Raw genomic sequence first — 19,989 nt, forward strand, 5'->3', positions numbered from 1 at the left:
TAATTACTAGAAGAACAAGAATTTGTTGCGTTCAATAATTTTTTTATTTTTATATAAATTATTTTTATTAACTTGTGTAACACATTTATTATTTTATAATAGGATAAGGTGCAAAAATACTTCTAATATTTATAGTCCGGAGCAATTTTACCCTTAACGTCTAAAATTATGCAATTATAAACAATATTACCCCTAACAATTGCACCATTTTAGACGTTAAGAGTAAAATTATTCCTAGTTGTAAACGTTACGAGCATTTTTTCATTTTTATAATTTCATTGTTGATTAATTTAAAACATGTCCATTTTAAACATTTTAAATCCGAACAACAGCAGTTCAATATAATTTTACCAAACACTAGTAATTAAACAGCTAATAACAAACAATTAACATCAACAGCTAACAGCAACGGCAAACAGCAACCGCAACAGCTATTAACTAACAACTGAACCAAACAGACCCTTAACCATTAACAATCAATACATAAAATAAAAATATTACAAATTTAATAAATTATCCATCTAAAAATTGAACAAATTGAACTTTAATCAATAAGAATAAAGTAGTTTAATGGTACCACTCTGGTTAAAGAACAAAAGGTTATGGTTTGAATCTCACAACTTACATCTAAAAAACAATAACATTTTTAATATATAAAAGATTTACGACGGACAACGGGTATCGAGTACCCTAAAAGTATTTTCATACATATCTCATACCCGTCTCATATCCTCTTATACAGAGTACGGATAGTCTCATTAGAATCAAGTAGTGTCGAATATCCACGAGTACAGTATCCTTTGTCATCCCTAATAAAGAGCCTCTTGAACTTGATCGAAAACACTAATGCCTCTTAAACTTGATCCGAAACACCGATTGACTATTTAAACTTACGTAATGTCTTGTTTACCTACTGAACTTGCTTAAAATTACATTATTAACCCTCTAAAAAAGAATTTGGACGAATTGAAATATATATCATTTTAAGCAAATCCAGAGCTAATAGATTCATCTTTAAACAAATTCAGATAGGTCATAGAGCATTTTAGCAAGCTTAGAAGCTAACGAGCTAACAAGACACTTTGCAACCTGCCTGTCGACCTTCCTCAACAACCCCACGTATCGATTTTTTTTTGGGACCAAATTAAGCCTTTGGAAATACTTATATTCACTCTTTCAAAATGGTTAGAAAGATTGATTAATCCACTTCTTGAGGTCGATCTGAGGGTTCAGGTTCCTGAAAGGGGGGAGAGAAATCCAGAGAAGATAAATATATATGGACTCTAATCTGGCATAAAATGTTGTTAAATTGGTAAGTAGGTGAAAATTTTCTACACAATCTGATCACAGGATACGAACCCTAACATTAATTTAATTGGTTAATATTTTATTAGACATGTAATAGATATTTTTAGATTGACACGAAACTCAGATTTTTTTTAGATTGTATTAGGATTGACCTATATGCCTTCTAAATAACTTAAATGACATCGATATTTAAAATTATTATCATATTCTCTTATATTCTCTTATATTTTTATGTGTCGCCTTAATTAAAAAGATAATGATATTACAATTATCATATCACATACTAACACGAACCTTACATATTATCCTAGATAGTAAAATTGTATCCGACCTTCCAAACATCTACTATGTCTAAAGGTGTGCATTGGTGCAGTTTAAACCGCATATCGAACCGAACCGACTGAATTCGGTTTTTCGATTCGGTTTTTTTAACAATTCGATTCGACATCGGTTTTAATTTTAAGTCTATTTCGGTATTCGGTTCGGTTTGAAAAAAATGTAAAAAAACCGAACCGCACCGAATTACACATATTTTACATTTTTTTATATATATACACATATATTTGATTTTACAAATTTAATTTTTTTTGTTATTGTTGAAATAATAACCCAATATAGACATATTTTGAAAGTATTTCAATTTTTGTTGTTGAGGTAAATTTAAGGAGAAAATATAGTGATTTTTATTGGGTATTGTTATATTCAGCCCCAATTTCCCACCCTCAGCCCCGTGAAAGGACGAAAATGCCCTTTCATGGGTTTTGGGTGGGAAAAGCCTATTTTTTGTGGATTACTATATCCAGCCCCATTTTCCCACCTCCAGCCCCGAAAAAAGACATTACCGCCCTTTAGCCCAAATTTGAAATTCCTAAACTCTCTCACACTCTCCCAAAGATATTTTTTTCCGAAATCAAAGATTACACGGTTCATGACGAGCAATCCGGCATCACCGGAAAGAGACGAGAATGACCAAACCGCTGAAGTGGAGGTATTTTTTCGATTGAACATACTCTAATTTCTGTTTTAGTTTTTGAAAAAACTCGGAATTGTGCAGTCGGGCGTGTGCTCCACCACATGGTGGGGCGTGATATTCATACGCCCCACCATGTGGTGGGGCGTAATGCTCACATGCCCACTGCACTGAAATTTGGATTTTAGGGTTTAGGTACCGAAAAATTGATGAAATCGACCGTAATGCAATATAATGTTCGTTATTTATCATTTGCAGGAGGTTTCGTTAGAAGATTTTGGCGGAAATGACGTTGATTACAGTGCGCAATTTTTTCCCGAACAAACGTTTCAAACATATCATGAAGCTGTTAACTGGACAAAACAGGCGGCAATTGAGATCGGCTTCGAGTTAACCACAACGTCGCACAAGATAGGGGGCAAGTCAAGATGAATATTGGTTAAGTGTGCCCGTGGTATTAAGAATACACGAAGGAAAAATGATATGGATATGGAGGACGTACTACGAAGGAATACAAAAACAAACTGTGGTTGCAAATTTCAGATAAAGGTTCTGGAAATCGCTAAATTAGGGGGTTGGGTGGTGAATGGGATTGCTGGAGATAGAGGAGAGCACAATCACCCCTTGGTTGTATATCGTCAGGGCTACAGACAGATGAGCGGACTAAGTCCCGGTTCCAAGAAAATTGTTCGTCAAATGAGTGCAGCTCAAGCTAAGCCTTATGCTATTTTTGCTGCAATTAAAGAAAAACATCCGGAGGATTGACCGACACAAAGACATGTTTATAACTATAGGGAAAAAATCAGGACTGAGAGCTTTGAGGGTCGGAATGTAATCAGTCAGTTTTATCGGCTTGTTATAGATAAGGAATACATACATTGGACGCAAGCGGCGCCGGGAAGCAATGTTGTCACTCACTTATTTATGGCAGATCCTACATCGATCACACTGTTCCGGTCATATTACTTGCTTGTTGGTATGGATTCAACATATAAAACAAACAAGTATAAAATGTCATTCTTTGAGATCATTGGAATGACGCCTTCAAACAAGAACTTCTTGATTGCTTATGCAATCATGAAGGATGAAACTGAGGGAAGTTATATGTGGGTGTTACAAAAATTGAAGCTTTTGCTTGGAGCTGATGTGCATCCGACAGCCATTGCTACGGACCGGGAGTTAGGGTTGATGAGACCGGTTCGTGAGGTATTTCCTGATAGTCACCATTTGTTGTGCACATGGCATATTAATAAAGATGTGGAGGATAGAGTAGGCAAGTTATATGGATTGAAGGTTTTTGGTGAAATTTTTAAGAATTCCAAATGGAAAAGTATAATTGAAGCCCCGACAGTAGCCGAATATGAGGAGGCAGTGATAAGCATGAAGAATACTTCTGCCAAATGGCCTCGCGTGATAGAGTACGTGGAGACCACATGGCTAGTGCATAAAGAGAAGTTCTGTCGAGCGTGGACGAACAAGGTGTTGCACTTAGGAAACACCACAACCTGTCAAGTGGAGAGTTCGCATGCACAGTTGAAGCAGTGGTTGAATTCATCTACTGGTGCACTCGATACAGTGTGGGCGAAGGTGCACAAGGACATTGAGGCTCAGATCGATGCGATCAAGTAAGACAATTATTCTATTATTTAATATAATCTTTTAAATTGTAATACTTTAGTTTTGTAATCCTTTACTGTATATAACCATATATTCACTTGAGGACTCGAGAAGAAGATCTGCGGTGGCTCACAATAAAGCTCATTTCACTTACCTCGACTTACACGTTTCACATTACTGTTTGCGTATACTGAATGATGAGCTAGTCCGTATGCGCGGATTGAGTATGGATGTGTTAAGTGAATACGGATGTGTGTTGCCCATGACTCATGGCATTCCTTGTGCAGGTGAACTTAAAAACTATATTGATACGGTTACATCGGTTAGTGAGGAGCGCATCCATCCTTTTTGGAGATCTCTTGCGTTTGAAGGTTTGAGTGACATACCAGTTACTGCTCCCGTATATGCTGACGGGTCTGAGGATCACCAGTTTTTTCGCTCTCTTGTGGAAAAGGTTGAAAAATTAGATCCTGCAATGGTGCGTAGCATATCAATGTACATTCATTATCAAATTAACCCAGATCAAAGTAGCTACAAAGAATCTGGGGTCAGAGACACTGTTAGGGGTAGACCAAAGGGGAATTCATCAACGAAGCGGAATCCGAGTGCATGGGAGTACAGTCAGGGACCACGAGGTCGTGCACGGTCTTCTACTTCGAGGAGTAGTTGTAGTCGAGGCCGAACCTCATCTGTACATAACAACGAGATGCCGGGTATATTTTATTTTCGTACTATATAAATTAATGTTAAAGTAAATATACTATCTTTCACGAACTTCATGTATTCATATTTTCAGTCGGATTTGATCGCCGGATACCGCCATTTACATCGGGTTCAGGGACTCATCGTACCATTTATTATTGGATACCATGATGTCGTAGCAGATGGTAACTGCGGATTTCGTGTTTTAGCCGACGCCATCACAAATAATCAAGAGGAGTGGAAGCTGATTCGAGTGCTTATAGAGAATGAGGTACGGGCACACCGTGATCTGTATGCGCCAGTGTTCTGGAACGGAGTAGATGCTGCCCTAACGCGTATTAGATGGGCATGAGCGGGGTGTGATCAGTCCCACTGGATGGTAAGTCCGGATGACTTATATGCTGTTGCATCTGTATTGAATGCAATGATAATCCTTTTTACTACGCCTCAGTTAGGATGTTGCACTATACTGCCGATGCGTTCGGACGATGGAAGACCACCGGAGCGAGAGATTGTGATTTGTCATTTAGGGAGTTATGAACACTACATATGTACGTCTTTATTTAAGACCTGGATTTCCAGTGCCTCCCATTTCCACCCAATGGCTTATATTTCGTGATCCGAGTGTCCGTCACTTGGACAATATATACGCTGAAAGAAGAGAGGCTTGGACTAGATTACATTGACTGATGTATATTAGTTTATGTGTTTTAATTAATAATATTTGTTCATGAACTTATATTATTGTTACTGATTTTAGTTAAAATTGTATGGTATTTATAGATTTTAAGTACAATTGTGTAGTTTGAGCAGGTAACAGGTGTTTACGGGTTTAATCGGATTAACGGACTAATTTTTTTTTGCCTTCCCAACACGCGGGCGTGTGGCTATCAAGCCTCACCGCGCGGTCGGGCGTATGGCTAACACGCCTCACCATGTGGTCGGGGGTGATAGCCATACGCCCCACCGTGTGCTCGGGCGTGTGGCTGTCATACCTGACCACATGGTGGGACGTATGGCTATCATGCCTGACCACACGGTGAGGCGTGATGGATATTGCTATATTCAGCCCCAATTTCCCACCCCCAGACCCGTGAAAGGACGAAAATGCCCTTTCATGGGTTTTGCGTGGGAAAAGCCTATTTTTTTGCCTTCCCGACACGCGGGCGTATGGCTATCACACCTCACTGTGTGGTCGGGCGTGAAAGCCATACGCCCCACCATGTGGTCGGGCGTGAAAACCACACGCCCGAGCACACGGTGGGGCGTATGGCTATCACGCTCGACCACATGGTGAGGCGTGTTAGCCATACGCCCGACCGCACGGTGAGGCATGATAGCCACACGTCCGCGTGTCGGGAAGGCAAAAAAAATTAGTCTGTTATCCGATTAAACCCGTAAATACCTGTTACCTGCTCAAACTACACAATTGTACTTAAAACCTATAAATACCATACAATTTTAACTAAAATCAGCAACAATAATATAAGTTCATGAACAAATATTATTAATTAAAACACATAAACTAATATACATCAATCAATGTAATCTAGTCCAAGCCGCTCTCCTTTTCAGCGTATATATTGTCCAAGTGACGGGCACTCGGATCACGAAATGTATGCCATTGGGTGGCAATGGGAGGCACTGGAAATCCAGGTCTTAAATAAAGACATATGTAGTGTTCATAACTCCCCAAATGACAAATCACAATCTCTCGCTCCGGTGGTCTTCCATCGTCCGAACGCATCGGCAGTATAGTGCAACATCCTAACTGAGGCGTAGTAAAAAGGATTATCACTGCATTCAATACAGATGCAGCAGCATATAAGTCATCCGGACTCACCATCCAGTGGGACTGACCACACCCTGCTCCTGCCCATCTAATACGCGTGAGGGCAGCATCTACTCCGTTCCAGAACACTGGCGCATACAGATCACGGTGTGCCCACACCTCATTCTCTATAAGCACTCTAATTAGCTTCCACTCCTGCTGATTATTTGTGATTGCATCGGCTAAAACACGAAATCCACAGTTACCATCTGCTACAACATCATGGTATCCAGTAATAAATGGTACGATGAGTCCCTGAACCCGATGTAAATGATGGTATCCGGCGATATCCACATCAAATTCGACTAAAAATATGAATATATTAAATTCGTGAAAGATAATATATTTACTTTAACAATAACTTATATATTACAAAAATAAAATATACCCGACATCTCGTTGTTATGTACAGATGAGGATGAGGTTCGGCCTCGACTACAACTACTCCTCGAAGTAGAAGACCGTGCACGACTTCGTGGTCCCTGACTGTACTCTCATGCACTCGGATTCTGCTTCGTTGATGAATTCCCCTTTGGTCTACCCCTAACAGCATCTTTGACCTCAGGTTCTTTGTAGCTACTTTGATCCGGGTTAATTTGATCATGAATGTACATCGATATGCTACGCACCGTTGCAGGATCTAATTTTTCAACCTTTTCAACAAGAGAGTGAAAAAAACCGGTGATCCTCAGACCCTCAGCATATACAGGAGCAGTAACTGGTATGTCACTCAAACATTCAAACGCAAGAGATCTCCAAAAAGGATGGATGCGCTCCTCACTAACCGATGTACCCGTATCAATATAGTTTTTAAGTTCACATGCACAAGGAATGTCATGAGTCATAGGCAATACACATCCGCATTCACTTAACACATCCATACTCAATCCGTGCATACGGACTAACTCATCATTCAGTATACGCAAACAGTAATGTGAAACGTGTAAGTCGAGGTAAGTGAAAGGAGCTTTATTGTGAGCCATCGCAGATCTTCTTCTCGAGTCCTCAAGTGAATATCTAGTTATATACAGTAAAGGATTACAAAACTAAAGTATTACAATTTAAAAGATTATATTAAATAACAGAATAATTGTCTTACTTGATCGCATCGATCTAAGCCTCAATGTCCTTATGCACATTCGCCCACACTGTATCGAGTGCACCAGTAGATGAATTCAACCACTGCTTCAACTGTGCATGTGAACTCTCCACTCGACACGTTGTGGTGTTTCCTAAGTGCAACACCTTGTTCGTCCACGCTCGACATAACTTCTTTTTATGCACTAGTCATGTGGTCTCCACGTACTCTATCACATGAGGCTATTTGGCAGAAGTATTCTTCATGCTTATCACTACCTCCTCATATTCGGCTACTGACGGGGCTTCAATTATACTTTTCCATTTGGAATTCTTAAAAATTTCACCAAAAACCTTGAATCCATATAACTTGCCTACTCTATCCTCCACATCTTTATTAATATGCCATGTGCACAACAAATGATGACTATCAGGAAATACCTCACGAACCGGTCTCATCAACCCTAACTCCCGGTCCGTAGCAATGGCTGTCGGATGCACATCAGCTCCAAACAAAAGCTTCAATTTTTGTAACACTCACATATAACTTCCCTCAGTTTCATTCTTTATGATTGCATAGGCAATCAAGAAGTTCTTCTTTGAAGGCATCATTCCAATGATCTCAAAGAATGACATTTTATACTTGTTTGTTTTATATGTTGAATTCATACCAACAAACAAGTAATATGATCGGAACAGTGTGATCGATGTAGGATGTGCCATAAATAAGTGAGTCACAACATTGCTTCCCGACGCCGCTTGCGTCCAATGTATGTATTCCTTATCTATAGCAATCCGATAAAAATGACTGATTACATCCCGACCCTCAAAGCTCTCAGTCCCAATTTTTTCCCTGTAGTTATAAACATGTATTTGTGTCGGTCAATTCTCCGGATTTTTTCTTTAATTGCAGCAAAAATAGCACAAGGCTTAGCTTAAGCTACACTCATTTGACGGACAATTTTCTTGGAACCGGGACTTAGTCCGCTCATCTGTCTGTAGCCCTGACGATATACAACCAATGGATGATTGTCCTCTCCTCTATCTCCAACAATCTCATTCACCACCCAACCCCCTAATTCAGCGATTTCTAGAACCTTTATCTGGAATTTGCAACCACAATATTTTGTTTTTGTATTCCTTCGTAATACGTCCTCCATATCCATATCATTTTTCCTTCGTGTATTCTTAATACCACGGGCACACTTAACCAATATCCATCTTGACTTGTATCCTGTCTTGTGCGACGTTGTGGTTAACTCGAAGCCGATCTCAATTGCCGTCTGTTTTGCCTAGTTAACAGCTTCATGATATGTTTGAAACGTTTATTCGGGAAAAAATTGCGTACTGTAATCAACGTCATTCTCGCCAAAATCTTCTAACAGAACCTCATGCAAATGATAAATAACGAACATTATATTGCATTACGGTCGATTTCATCAATTTTTCGGTACCTAAACCCTAAAATCCAAATTTCAGTGCAGTGGGCGTGTGAGCATCACGCCTCACCACATGGTGGGGCGTATGAATATCACGCCCCCCCACATGGTGGGGCGTAATAGCGATACGCCCCACCATGTGGTCGGGCGTGATGCTCACACGCCCCACCATGTGGTGGGACGTAATGCTCACACGCCCGACTGCACAATTCCGAGTTTTTTCAAAAATTAAAACAAAAATCAGAGTATGTTCAATCAGAAAAATACCTCCACTTCAGCGGCTTGATCATTCTCGTCTCTTCCCAGTGATGACGGATTGCTTGCCATGAACCGTGTAATCTTTGATTTTGGGAAAAAATGTCTTTGGAAGAGTTTGAGAGAGTTTAGGAATTTCAAATTTGGGCTAAAAGGCGGTAACGTCTTTTTTCGGGGCTGGAGGTGAGAAATTGGGGTTGGATATAGTAATCCACTTTTTATTTGTTATTTTTTATTTTTAACTTAATTCGGTTCGTTCGGTTTAAACCGAACTGAACTGCATATTTCGGTTCGGTGTTAATTCGGTTTTACCTATTATTCAGTTTGGTGTCGGTGTGCATTATTTTGAAATTTCGATATTCGGTTTTTTCGGTTCGGTTTTATACCGATGCACACCCTATGTCTAAGTAGTCAAATTATTGCAATAAGGACCAAATTGGGTAAATTTCATCAATGGTGTACAACCTTTGGTCCATTTCACACTTTGGTGTACAACCTTAAATTTGTCTCACTAATGTATACGAACTTATAAGTGACCTCTCACTTTGGTGTACAGCAGGTAAAACTGACCGGTCAAGACGCCATGTCAGCAGTTTGACCAGTTCAAAAAATCAAAATTTTAATAAATTACTTTTATACCCCTTCTTCCTCCTTCCCCTTTCCATTTCTCTTTTTCTCTCTCTAATTTCTCTATCCCTTATTTCTCTCCATTTAATTTTTCTCCTATCTAATTAGTTCCAACAATATTGTTGATTATCAAATAATTTTTCTCTTGTTTAAAATTCAATTTTTTTACAATATCATTAATTATCAAACAAGGGATATCTTGAATGACCTCGAAAAGGCTAATTAAGATATATCAAAATATATCTCCATTTTCACATGATCTTGTTCCTTCAAGATATCTTCCCTCTTTGATCAAAGGTTGCAAATGAGAAGCTTAATAACAATTCACTAATTTGAATTTTGTGAACTCTTTCTCCACCATTATTCAAATCAATTTGGCGAAATCCACCTTTTCAAAGTTCCCTTCTTTAATCATGTTCATAGTGTTGTTTATATCATCAGGCATCAACCATGGATCTTCTAAATGTAACAATAGGAAAGTTAACTGCAGAAATCGATGGAGTTCGAAATCGAAATGAAGGCGCGCAAAAGTCCCATAATCCAAGTTGTCTAAGGAGAGCTTCATGCGAGGACAAATGGAGGGTTTTTTGACAGGCATAAAAGGAACAAGTTTCAGTGTTCCGGCAAGAATTTCGAGCTTTTTCTGAGACTTTTTCTCCTTGGTAAAGTTTCACTTCATGCGTCGTCTGCCGCCGTTAACGCCACCACTACCACCGAAGCCGCGACGAGAGAAGGTGAAAGTGGTAGGGGATGAGATGTGAGAATCGGAGATTGTTGGAGATACAACTGTAATTTCTTCACAATCGACGAGATTTGGAATGATAGAAAAAGATTAAATGAATGATATAAAAAATTAAATGGGGCACCCAGCAATCTATTCCAATCAACAATATTGTTGGATCTAATTGGATAAGAGAAATAACGGAAAGAGAAGTTAGAGAGAGAAAGAGAAAGGGAAAGGGAAATGAGGAAGAAGGGGTATAAAAGTAATTGGTCAAATTTTGACTTTTTGACCGGTCAAATTGCTGACGTAGCGTGTTGACTTCACGTTGACCGGTCATTTTTACCTGATGTACACCAAAGTGAGAGGTCACCTATAAGTTAGTATACATTAGTGAGACAAATTGAAGATTGTACACAATTGATGAAATTTACCCGGACCAAATTTGACCCTAACGTTTTTGGAGAAGTGCATATTTGCCTCTAACATATCCAATCAAGATCAATTTTACTCCTATGTTACCGAAAATTTGAAAAGGTTGGATTGATCACATCCGACCTTCCAAACATCAACTATGTCTAAGAAAACTAAAAATACTGTCACACAAAAAAAAAAAAAAAACTTTAAAATGCTACCTTAGTCCGCCACGTATAAGTTAATCACAAACACTTTTTATCAAAGTGTCTGAAATGTTTACTGTTTTACTAACAAAAACACAGATAAGCAACCAAAAATATACAAAACTACCTCAATTTATCGACAAACTTTTTTAAAAGGTTCGATATGACAGCCAAACATATCCGTTCGTAAAATTGATCTTGTTTGGAAACGCAAGGTAAATTTGAACAATTCCATACATTAGGGGCAAATCTGCAAAAACGTTAAAGTCAAATTTGGCCATTATCCGAAAATTATATGTGACCCGCAAACAGAACACGAAATCAACACTAACCCGAAATCAACACTAACCCGATTGTGTTGACACGATTATAACACAAATTTTTTAGGTTAGATAGATTTGACTCATTTGACACAAATCCAATAATTGACACGATATTAGCCCGATAATTGTCACTCTACTCCAAGTGAAAACATAAAGAGAGAAGAGAGATATACCTTCCGAGGAACACAAGTATGAGATAGTGAACTAAGCTGACAACTTTCCATATTTGTCAGTAATTGGATTACAGTTTTTAGATGAGGCAAACTGCAAAAATTACAACTTCAAATAAATAATCGAAATATGCAGCCTTTTAGTACGAATTAAGGTTATATTTACACACCTAATTTGTCACTTCTATGTTGCACGGAAACGGAAATGAAAACAGACACTGGGAAATGTAATTTCTACAAAACATAGGAAACGGAAACGTGGGGGACATGTAAATATTAAAATTATAGGGGTATATTTATAAATGTTAAAAATATAATGATCTATTTAAAAAAACAATAACGAAGCACAAGATGAAGAAAGTCCAAGTTTGATCGTGATTTAAGAGACAAGGATTATAGAAGAAAGAAATATAGGTAAGTTCTTTAAATTGAAGGATACAATGAAGGAATTATCAGTCAAATAGGAAGTTTCGATTTTCCTAAACTTAGACTGAATACTAATAGCAAAATAGAAAGTCTGAATTTTAATCGAAATAGGCAGAGGAAACCGTTTAAAAACTGAGAGATACGTTTCATATTTTGGATAATTACGGAAACATGCCCCGGAAACGTTTCATATCAGTTTCCGAGAGTTCTGTTTCCCACATCTACCGGAAACGGTTAAAAGCTTGTCATGAAGAGTTTTCGTGCATCATAGGTCACTTTTTATCCTGAGCTTATACTTAGACCTATAACACACAAGCTTGTCGATTTTGGATCTCTGACACCCTTATTTGCTAACATGACATGGACCGTGTTTAGATAAAAGTTTAATTTGATGGTACCACGTCAATTTTGAAGTCTGCCGAATCAGCAAATAAGAGTGCCTGATGTCTAAAATTGACAAGTTTAGATATGTGATAGGTCGGCGAAAAATTGACAAATTTAGATGTGTAATTATATATTAAGTTAAGGTTAGAGTAAATTACACTCATTGCCACTAAACATACACTCTGCTCGGTATGACCACTTAACCTTCAAACGTAGTATAAATATCACTCAACTTTGTATTTATTAGCATAAAGGTCACTTAACTTTGCCTTTACTACTAGTATGACCACTTATAAAAGTAAACCTCAAAATGATCGTTGACAGCCTTAAAATGAAAATGTTCAAGAACCAAAGTTGTTTATAACCATATTGACTATGGAACCATGTTTTTCGAAAATTCCAAATCACTACTTTTAGAGCTTTTTCTCTTTAAACAATCATTTTCTCTCTTAACCAAAAAACATCTAAATAACCTCAAAACTAAAAAGTTTAAGATTCAAGTTAGTTAGATTCTCATTTTCATTACCTCTACAATTGAGGGTTATCCGTTATATGAGTGGTTAAGGTCGAGTGACTTTTATATTAATAAATGTAAATTTGAATGACTTTTCTGTTAGGTTTTGAGTTGAGTGACCACAATGTTAGTAAGAGCAAAAATGAGTGGCCATGAGTGTAATTTACCCGATACGCATACAAACCTTTCAAATCCATTGTCCATATGTGCATCCAATGATGAGATCACCTGAGGCATCTGTTCTAAAACCTTTGACACAAATGGGGGAAACAAAATGATAACATCATAGCATAATTAGAAAATAAGTTGTGAAATTCTCAGTAGCAGCCCCGGTGTCAAAACTAGAGGGTGACTATTTCTGATACGATAACACGATTTACAGGGATAACCCGACTCACGTAACATGATTATCATTTCCTTGCATTTACATCACATATAATCATATGAAACATATTGATAACATGACACGATTTTGACTGAAAAACCTGAAATATCATGTTATGTGGTCTATATATTCCATATAAATGACAAAAAAATGATAATTGTTTCAAACGGGTCGTGTCAAACAGATATATCTGTAAATCCTGTTATCGTGTCAGAAATTGACAGCCTTTAGAACCAGACTCAAGTTAACATTTTGAAGAAGAATTGCATACTTGCCCAGTATTCTTGATTGTGGATGCTTTCGCTATGAGGTTCTTTGGGAGCTTAGTTAGTAAGGCCTGCAAGTGACAAAAAATTTACTGGTTACACACCACGATAGAAACCATATTGTAATGCATATATCTAATTATCATCCTTATTCAGAGCTGCAAACATATACACCCTACATTCTACTACATGTGTCGTTTTTTAGCAAAATTCAAATTCCATTTATCTGATGTTTTTAGACTTGAAACGGATTTTATTTTATTTTTTCCAATTTTAGCACTGCCTCTTCATTTACTCAGAATGAAAGTGTGTTTGGAGATTTAGAAAACGTATTGAATCCATTGTCTGGAACCAATTAGCTTTAAGTTTTATGGACTAAAGGACCTTGATTGTTTCTAAAGTAAGGGTAGTTTAGTCTTAACCACTCAATTTTATCTTAAATTTAAACCTAATTAGAAGCTCCTTAATCCTAGTGAAAACAACAAAAACAACACATACAATGAAATGGGGCGGGGCGGGGGCAAAGTTAGGATGTAGACTAACTGCCCCAAGCATAAGCAAAGCTCCGTGGAGCCTTGAGCAAGGAGTGGTGAATGAAATATATCAACAGTTGTTGGTCCTAGACCCCAAGTCAGTGTAAGCAATACAATAGGAAGGAAGCATTCTTCGGCGTGGGATCTCCACTGCCCCTAGGCTAGTTAATCGACACTAGGCTTAAGTGATCCACCCTAATCCATCGGGAACAAGGAGGCAGGCATCCGGCCTTGAGAAAGAGAAGCAGATGTCTCCATAAGGAAGGAGAGCCCTATGGACACTACGAGCCATCAGGGTCCGCAGTATTTAATTAAAACAGAATATATTTCAAATACACTAAAAATGTGACATGGAGTAATAACAATTTTAGTCACTTAGATTATGCATTTATTCCCACTATATTAGGCAATACCATCAAAGTAAAAATGCATCTGATAAATAATAGAGAAAAAATAGAGAATGCCATCAGAAGGGATGTTTTGGTACAGATCATTTCATTCCCCTAGCAGCGAAAACACTGCAGAGCTCAAAGCCCTTGCGCAATTTCCCAAACATCATCTGGCATTCGGATTATTAGTATTTCCATTCACAAATGAAGAAATTTCAAAGAATGAACGGAGCTGCAGCGACCAATTAATTTAATAACTTGTTTCTGCATTCATGTATTTGAGAAAAACAAATCAAGCAAGGAAAAGGCACAACAAATAAAGATTAAAGAATGCAAAACACCCAAAAAACACATGGAGTTATGTACTTGAGAATAAGCAATACCATCTAAATAAAAATGCATCTGATAACTAATAGCGAAAAAACAGAGAATGCCATCAGAAGGGATGTATCATTACAGATCATTTCATTCCCCTAGCAGCGAAAACACTGCAGAGCTCAAAGCCCTTGCGCAATTTCCCAAACATCATCTGGCATTCCAATTATTTCAATGGATGGAGCTGCAGCGACCAATTAATTTAATAACTTGGTTTTGCATTCATGTATTTGAGAAAAACAAATCAAGCAAAAGGTACAACAAATTAAGATAAAGAATGCAAAACACCCAAATATCACATGGAATTACGAACTTGGTGATATCACAATGCTACGGAAGTTTAAAGCTTCAATATAGTAACATTGATAAGCCACAACAAAAGCATCTCCAATATCCACTAACATCATCGATTTGACAATAATTCAATAAGAAACTTGAAACAAAATGAAACTTCAGGAAGATCGTAGAAATAGAAACCCTGACTCACATACCAGAGACAGAAAAAAAAACATTTCTTAACTTGCTGAGCTAGTAAGCAATACCATCTAAATAAAAGTGCATCTGATAACTAATAGTGAAAAAATAGAGAATGCCATCAGAAGGGATGTATCAGTAATACAGATCATTTCATTCCCCTAGCAGCAAAAACACTGCAGAGCTCAAAGCCCTTGCGCAATTTCCCAAACATCATCTGGCATTCCAATTATTAATATTTCCATTCACAAATGGAGGAATTGCAAAGAATGAAGGAGCTGCAGCGACCAATTAATTAAATAACTTGGTTTTACATTCATGTATTTGAGAAAAACAATCGAGCAAGGAGAAGGCACAACAAATTAAGATTACAGAATGCAAAACACCCAAATATCACATGGAATTATGTACTTGGGAATAAGCAATACCATCCAAATAAAAATGCATCTGATAACTAATAGTGAAAAAATAGAGAATGCCATCAGAAGGGATGTATTATCAGTACAGATCATTTCATTCCCCTAGCAGCTAAAACACTGCAGAGATCAAAGCCCTTGCGCAATTTCCCAAACATCATCTGGCATTCCAATTATTAATATTTCCATTCACAAAAGAAGGAATTTCAAAGAATGAATGGACCAATCAATTTAATAACTTCGTTTTGCATTCATGTACTTGAGAAAATCAAATCAAGAAAGGAAAAGGCCCAACAAATAAAGATTAAAGAATGCAAAACACCCAAATATCACATGGAATTATGTACTTGGTGATATCACAATGCCTACAATAGTTTCAAGCTTCAATATTATAACACTGATAAGCCACAACAAATGCATCTACACACATCATCGATTTGACAATAAATTCAATAAGAAACTTGAAACAGAATGAAACTTCATGAAGATCGTAGAAATAGAAACCCTGACTAGCAAACCTGACACCCAAAAAAAAAAAAAGCATTTCTTAACTTCCTGAAGTATGAACTTGGTTTTGCACTCAGGTATTTGAAAAAAACAAATCAAGCAGGGGAAGGCACAGCAAATTAATGAATGCAAAACAACCAAATATCACGTGGAATTGTAAACTTGGTGATATCAAATATCACCCTAAAATTAAAGAATTTCTTGTTTTCAAGTGTTGACCATATCAAGAATTTCTTGTATTGATTGATCACGAGAAATGCTGATAAATCACTCCTTGAGGGGCCATCATGTTAGTAACCTCAAAGTTGAGGGACCATCATGTTACTAAAGGAGTGATTTAACGGCCGTACACGTGGTCAACCGGTATTTATATTGGTCAATGGTCATTTGGACTTTTATGTTAGTATATGTCAAAGTTCAAGAACTTTTATGTCCAGTTTGAAAGTTCAGGGGTCATCATGTTAGTAACACCGAAATCAGGCCATATGCAATGAAAATGAAGAATGTAATGATATAATAAGCGAGCGGGTGAACATGTAGAGAAAGGGAAAAGAGTTGCCTGTGAAGCAGAAGACTGTTGCATGAGTTGAAGGAGATTGGAGGTGGATTGTATGGCCTCAGAAATGTGTTCAGCAACCGTAGCTTTAGCAGTATCTTCCCTGGTTGTGGTTCTAACTCTAGATGTGCCCTTTACAACTCCACTTCCACTCGATACTGCTGTGTTCGCCGCCATTTCCTTCTACAAGGACAGAATCAGCACAAACCTTCCTTAGACTTCACTCATCACTCATCACCCCACCCCAAGATAAACCACATAAGCACACAATGATCCATAAGTGGAGATGTGAGGAAGCACATACAATTGGGGTTCATGTTCCAAATAGCAGTAAAATAAGTACATATTTTCCACATTTTAGAGCAAACTAGACATCATTCAATCAATAATCCCCAAAAGGAAATTACAGCTACACTGTATATCTGAAAACAAAATATCTAATCAGCTCAAGGCATCAAACAATGCCCAAATAATCAATTTACCCAACATGTGTTCTCAAATTAACCAATGAATAGAATCATTTTCTACTTCAAAGCACATAAATGCAGCTTCTCAACTCAAATAAAGCTCATTCAACAGTAGAACTCAGTGATCTCAGATTCCGAACATTAAACTGGAAAACTCAACTCTCAGAAACTTATAATTTCATATTTCTCCTGCAAGCATGAGAAATCTCAATCTCTAACAGGTACAGAAAATGGGCTCCATTACATACCTGGAACTGGAAGAAGAGCTAAAAATCAAATCCACCCTGGGCTTAGCCGTCCGTTCTTTTTCCGGATCGGCGATCAAGATTTAGAGTGAGAGTCTGATAGAAGATTGAGAAGGAAAGGAGAACTATAGATTGGAGAAGAGGTTAGGTTTCTTCTGATAGCTGATCAGAGGAATTTTGGGATTGCCGATTGTTTGCGATGGGGTGAGGCCGTAGAGCTTGTAATGGCCCGGGTTAAACCGGGCCGGGCCGGGCCGAGCAGTTTTTTTATTTAAAGGGATATATTAAAATAGTTAACGGTAGACCTGACAATTATAATATTGGGATAATTATTAATCTAATCCAATCAAGGATCCCAATTTACATATCTAACTCACATTCCTTTCATTTTACCAAATTAGACATTTAAACCCATTTTGGACAAAACTACCCTTATTTTAGTTTGAAGGTTCATCTCCTACCTCCCACTGCTTCCACTTCGACTTCCTCACCTGACCTTTCCCATTCAACTTCATTATGGTTCATCTTCTTCAGTTTCAGTTCGTTTCAACTGCATTTTACGTTTTGAATTCATCATTATATATAATCTGGGTTGTTCTTCTCTGCATTTTCATTTTTATTTTCATCTCCTACCTCGGCTCGGGCCCGTTTCCATCTACTGCGCGCGGAGGTTATGGCGAGAAAATGGAAGGCGGCGGCGGCGGCAAACGAAGAGGAAGGACGGATGAAACATAAGGTAAGCATGCATCATCTTCTTCCTTGTTGTTTCTGCCATTAATGAAGCTTAAATGCGTGTGAATACGCTCGAATGCGACGTTAATGGCTACCGTGGAAATATGATCGCATTTGTTACTCAAATGCGCTCATATTAACTGTATGTAAACCTGTCGCATTTGTTACCTAAATGCGCTCAAATGCGACAAGCAATTACGTTAAACCTGTCGCATTTATTACCTAAATGCGCTCAAATGCGACAAGCTATTACCTTAAACCTTGTCGCATTTGAGCGCATTCACAGACGAATGCGAAAAGATTGTAAGTAAAACAAGGAATTATACATAGAATATGTCAGATTTGTTAGTGAATTTAATATGTGTATGTTTAAAATTGTTACAGCATGATCCCAGGGAAGCCAAAAAGGGCGAACATAGTTCCATTTTCAAATATCCCAAGGCGTCTCATTCGGATGCTCAAGTAACAGTGAGGTTTAATATGGATTCTGGGGTCATGATAAAGAAGTACTTGAGTGAAAAGCAATTAGAAATCTATAGGAAAACATGTTTTGGTCAATATTTGGATATGAAGATTGCTGGTTTCTCTTCTGCAATAGTTCATCATGTCCTATCGCGGGAGATTAAACATAGAGAAAGTAAACACAGGGAGATGTGGTTCAGGGTGAGGGGAGTTGATATGAGGTTTGGAGATTGGGAGTTTGGCCTGATAAGTGGTTTAAGGTTTGGGGTAAACACGGGAGAATTCACGGAAAGAATGTATGAATTAGAGATGCCGCAGAGGCTGCGAAAGAAGTACTTCAAGCAATACAAGACAATAACAACAATTAACTTCTTCGAAGTTTTGAAAAGTGTAGAATGGAAGAAGAAGGATGCGACTGACAGATTTGACCAAGATGCTGTGATGATTGCCATATTGTACTTTGTGCATGGCAATGTACTAGACAATGCTAACGATAGGCATGCAAAGGATTGGGTTTGGGATCTTGCAGATTATCCAAAACTGTTTAATGAGTTTCCATTGGGTACATTGGCTTGGGAGGAGACATATAGGACATTGGAATGGGCCATTAGGAAAAGAATGAAGGCAGTCAAGGCAAGTGCAGCGGGAGACAGGGGACGTGTTCCATATCAACTTATTGGATTTGCACACGTATTTCAGGTATGGTTTTTATTTTTATATACAGTATTCCATTTGACGTATGATTTGTGTATATATGTTTGGTGTATGAATGCGCCCGATTGCGATCACCAAAGTTATATCTGTTCGCATTTATTGTTGAATGCGCTCAAATGCGACAAGGTTGGGTTGCTAACCTTGTCGGATTTGAGCGCATTCAGATAGAATGTGACAAGGTTGGGTTGCTAACCTTGTCGCATTCGAGCGCATTCAAATGGAATGCGATAAGGTTATAGTTCTTATCTAGGGTTATCTCTTATTTGCAGAGTTGGATTCTTGCGTTGTGGAAGGTGACTCATGCATATTACAGCAGGAGAAGTGGCAACCCACTTTCACGTTTGCTGAGATGGACCCAGAGAATAGTCCCCTCAAACCAAACAGTCAGAGAAACGTTTTCTGTAAGTGGAATGAGATTTATATGTTTCCATTTATTTTGTATTTGTTTACCAATACATTGCTATTTTTTTGCAATGTAAGGTTG

At 37.9% G+C, this 19,989-nt stretch overlaps 1 protein-coding gene across 7 annotated transcripts; it reads right to left on the reverse strand.

The window, feature by feature from the left end:
• Positions 1–462: 462 nt before the first annotated feature.
• LOC136229965 (tobamovirus multiplication protein 2B) lies at positions 463–17,792 on the reverse strand. Of its 7 annotated transcripts, none has more exons than XM_066018851.1 (6): positions 17,601–17,792; positions 16,889–17,068; positions 13,641–13,706; positions 13,169–13,233; positions 11,664–11,754; positions 463–1,237 (listed from the first exon to the last, which is right to left on the reverse strand). In XM_066018851.1, the coding sequence occupies exons 2-6, from the start codon at positions 17,060–17,062 to the stop codon at positions 1,199–1,201; spliced, it is 435 nt and encodes a 144-aa protein (XP_065874923.1). In that variant the 5' UTR covers positions 17,063–17,068; positions 17,601–17,792; the 3' UTR covers positions 463–1,198. The 7 variants fall into 7 exon arrangements, with proteins under 7 accessions (XP_065874923.1, XP_065874925.1, XP_065874921.1 ...); XM_066018846.1 differs by lacking the exon at positions 463–1,237 and adding an exon at positions 9,150–10,920; XM_066018847.1 differs by lacking the exon at positions 463–1,237 and adding an exon at positions 9,152–10,893.
• Between the last annotated feature and the right edge of the window lie 2,197 nt (positions 17,793–19,989).

The sequence above is a fragment of the Euphorbia lathyris genome, chromosome 5 (genome assembly GCF_963576675.1).
Source record: "Euphorbia lathyris chromosome 5, ddEupLath1.1, whole genome shotgun sequence".
Lineage (NCBI taxonomy): Eukaryota > Viridiplantae > Streptophyta > Magnoliopsida > Malpighiales > Euphorbiaceae > Euphorbia > Euphorbia lathyris.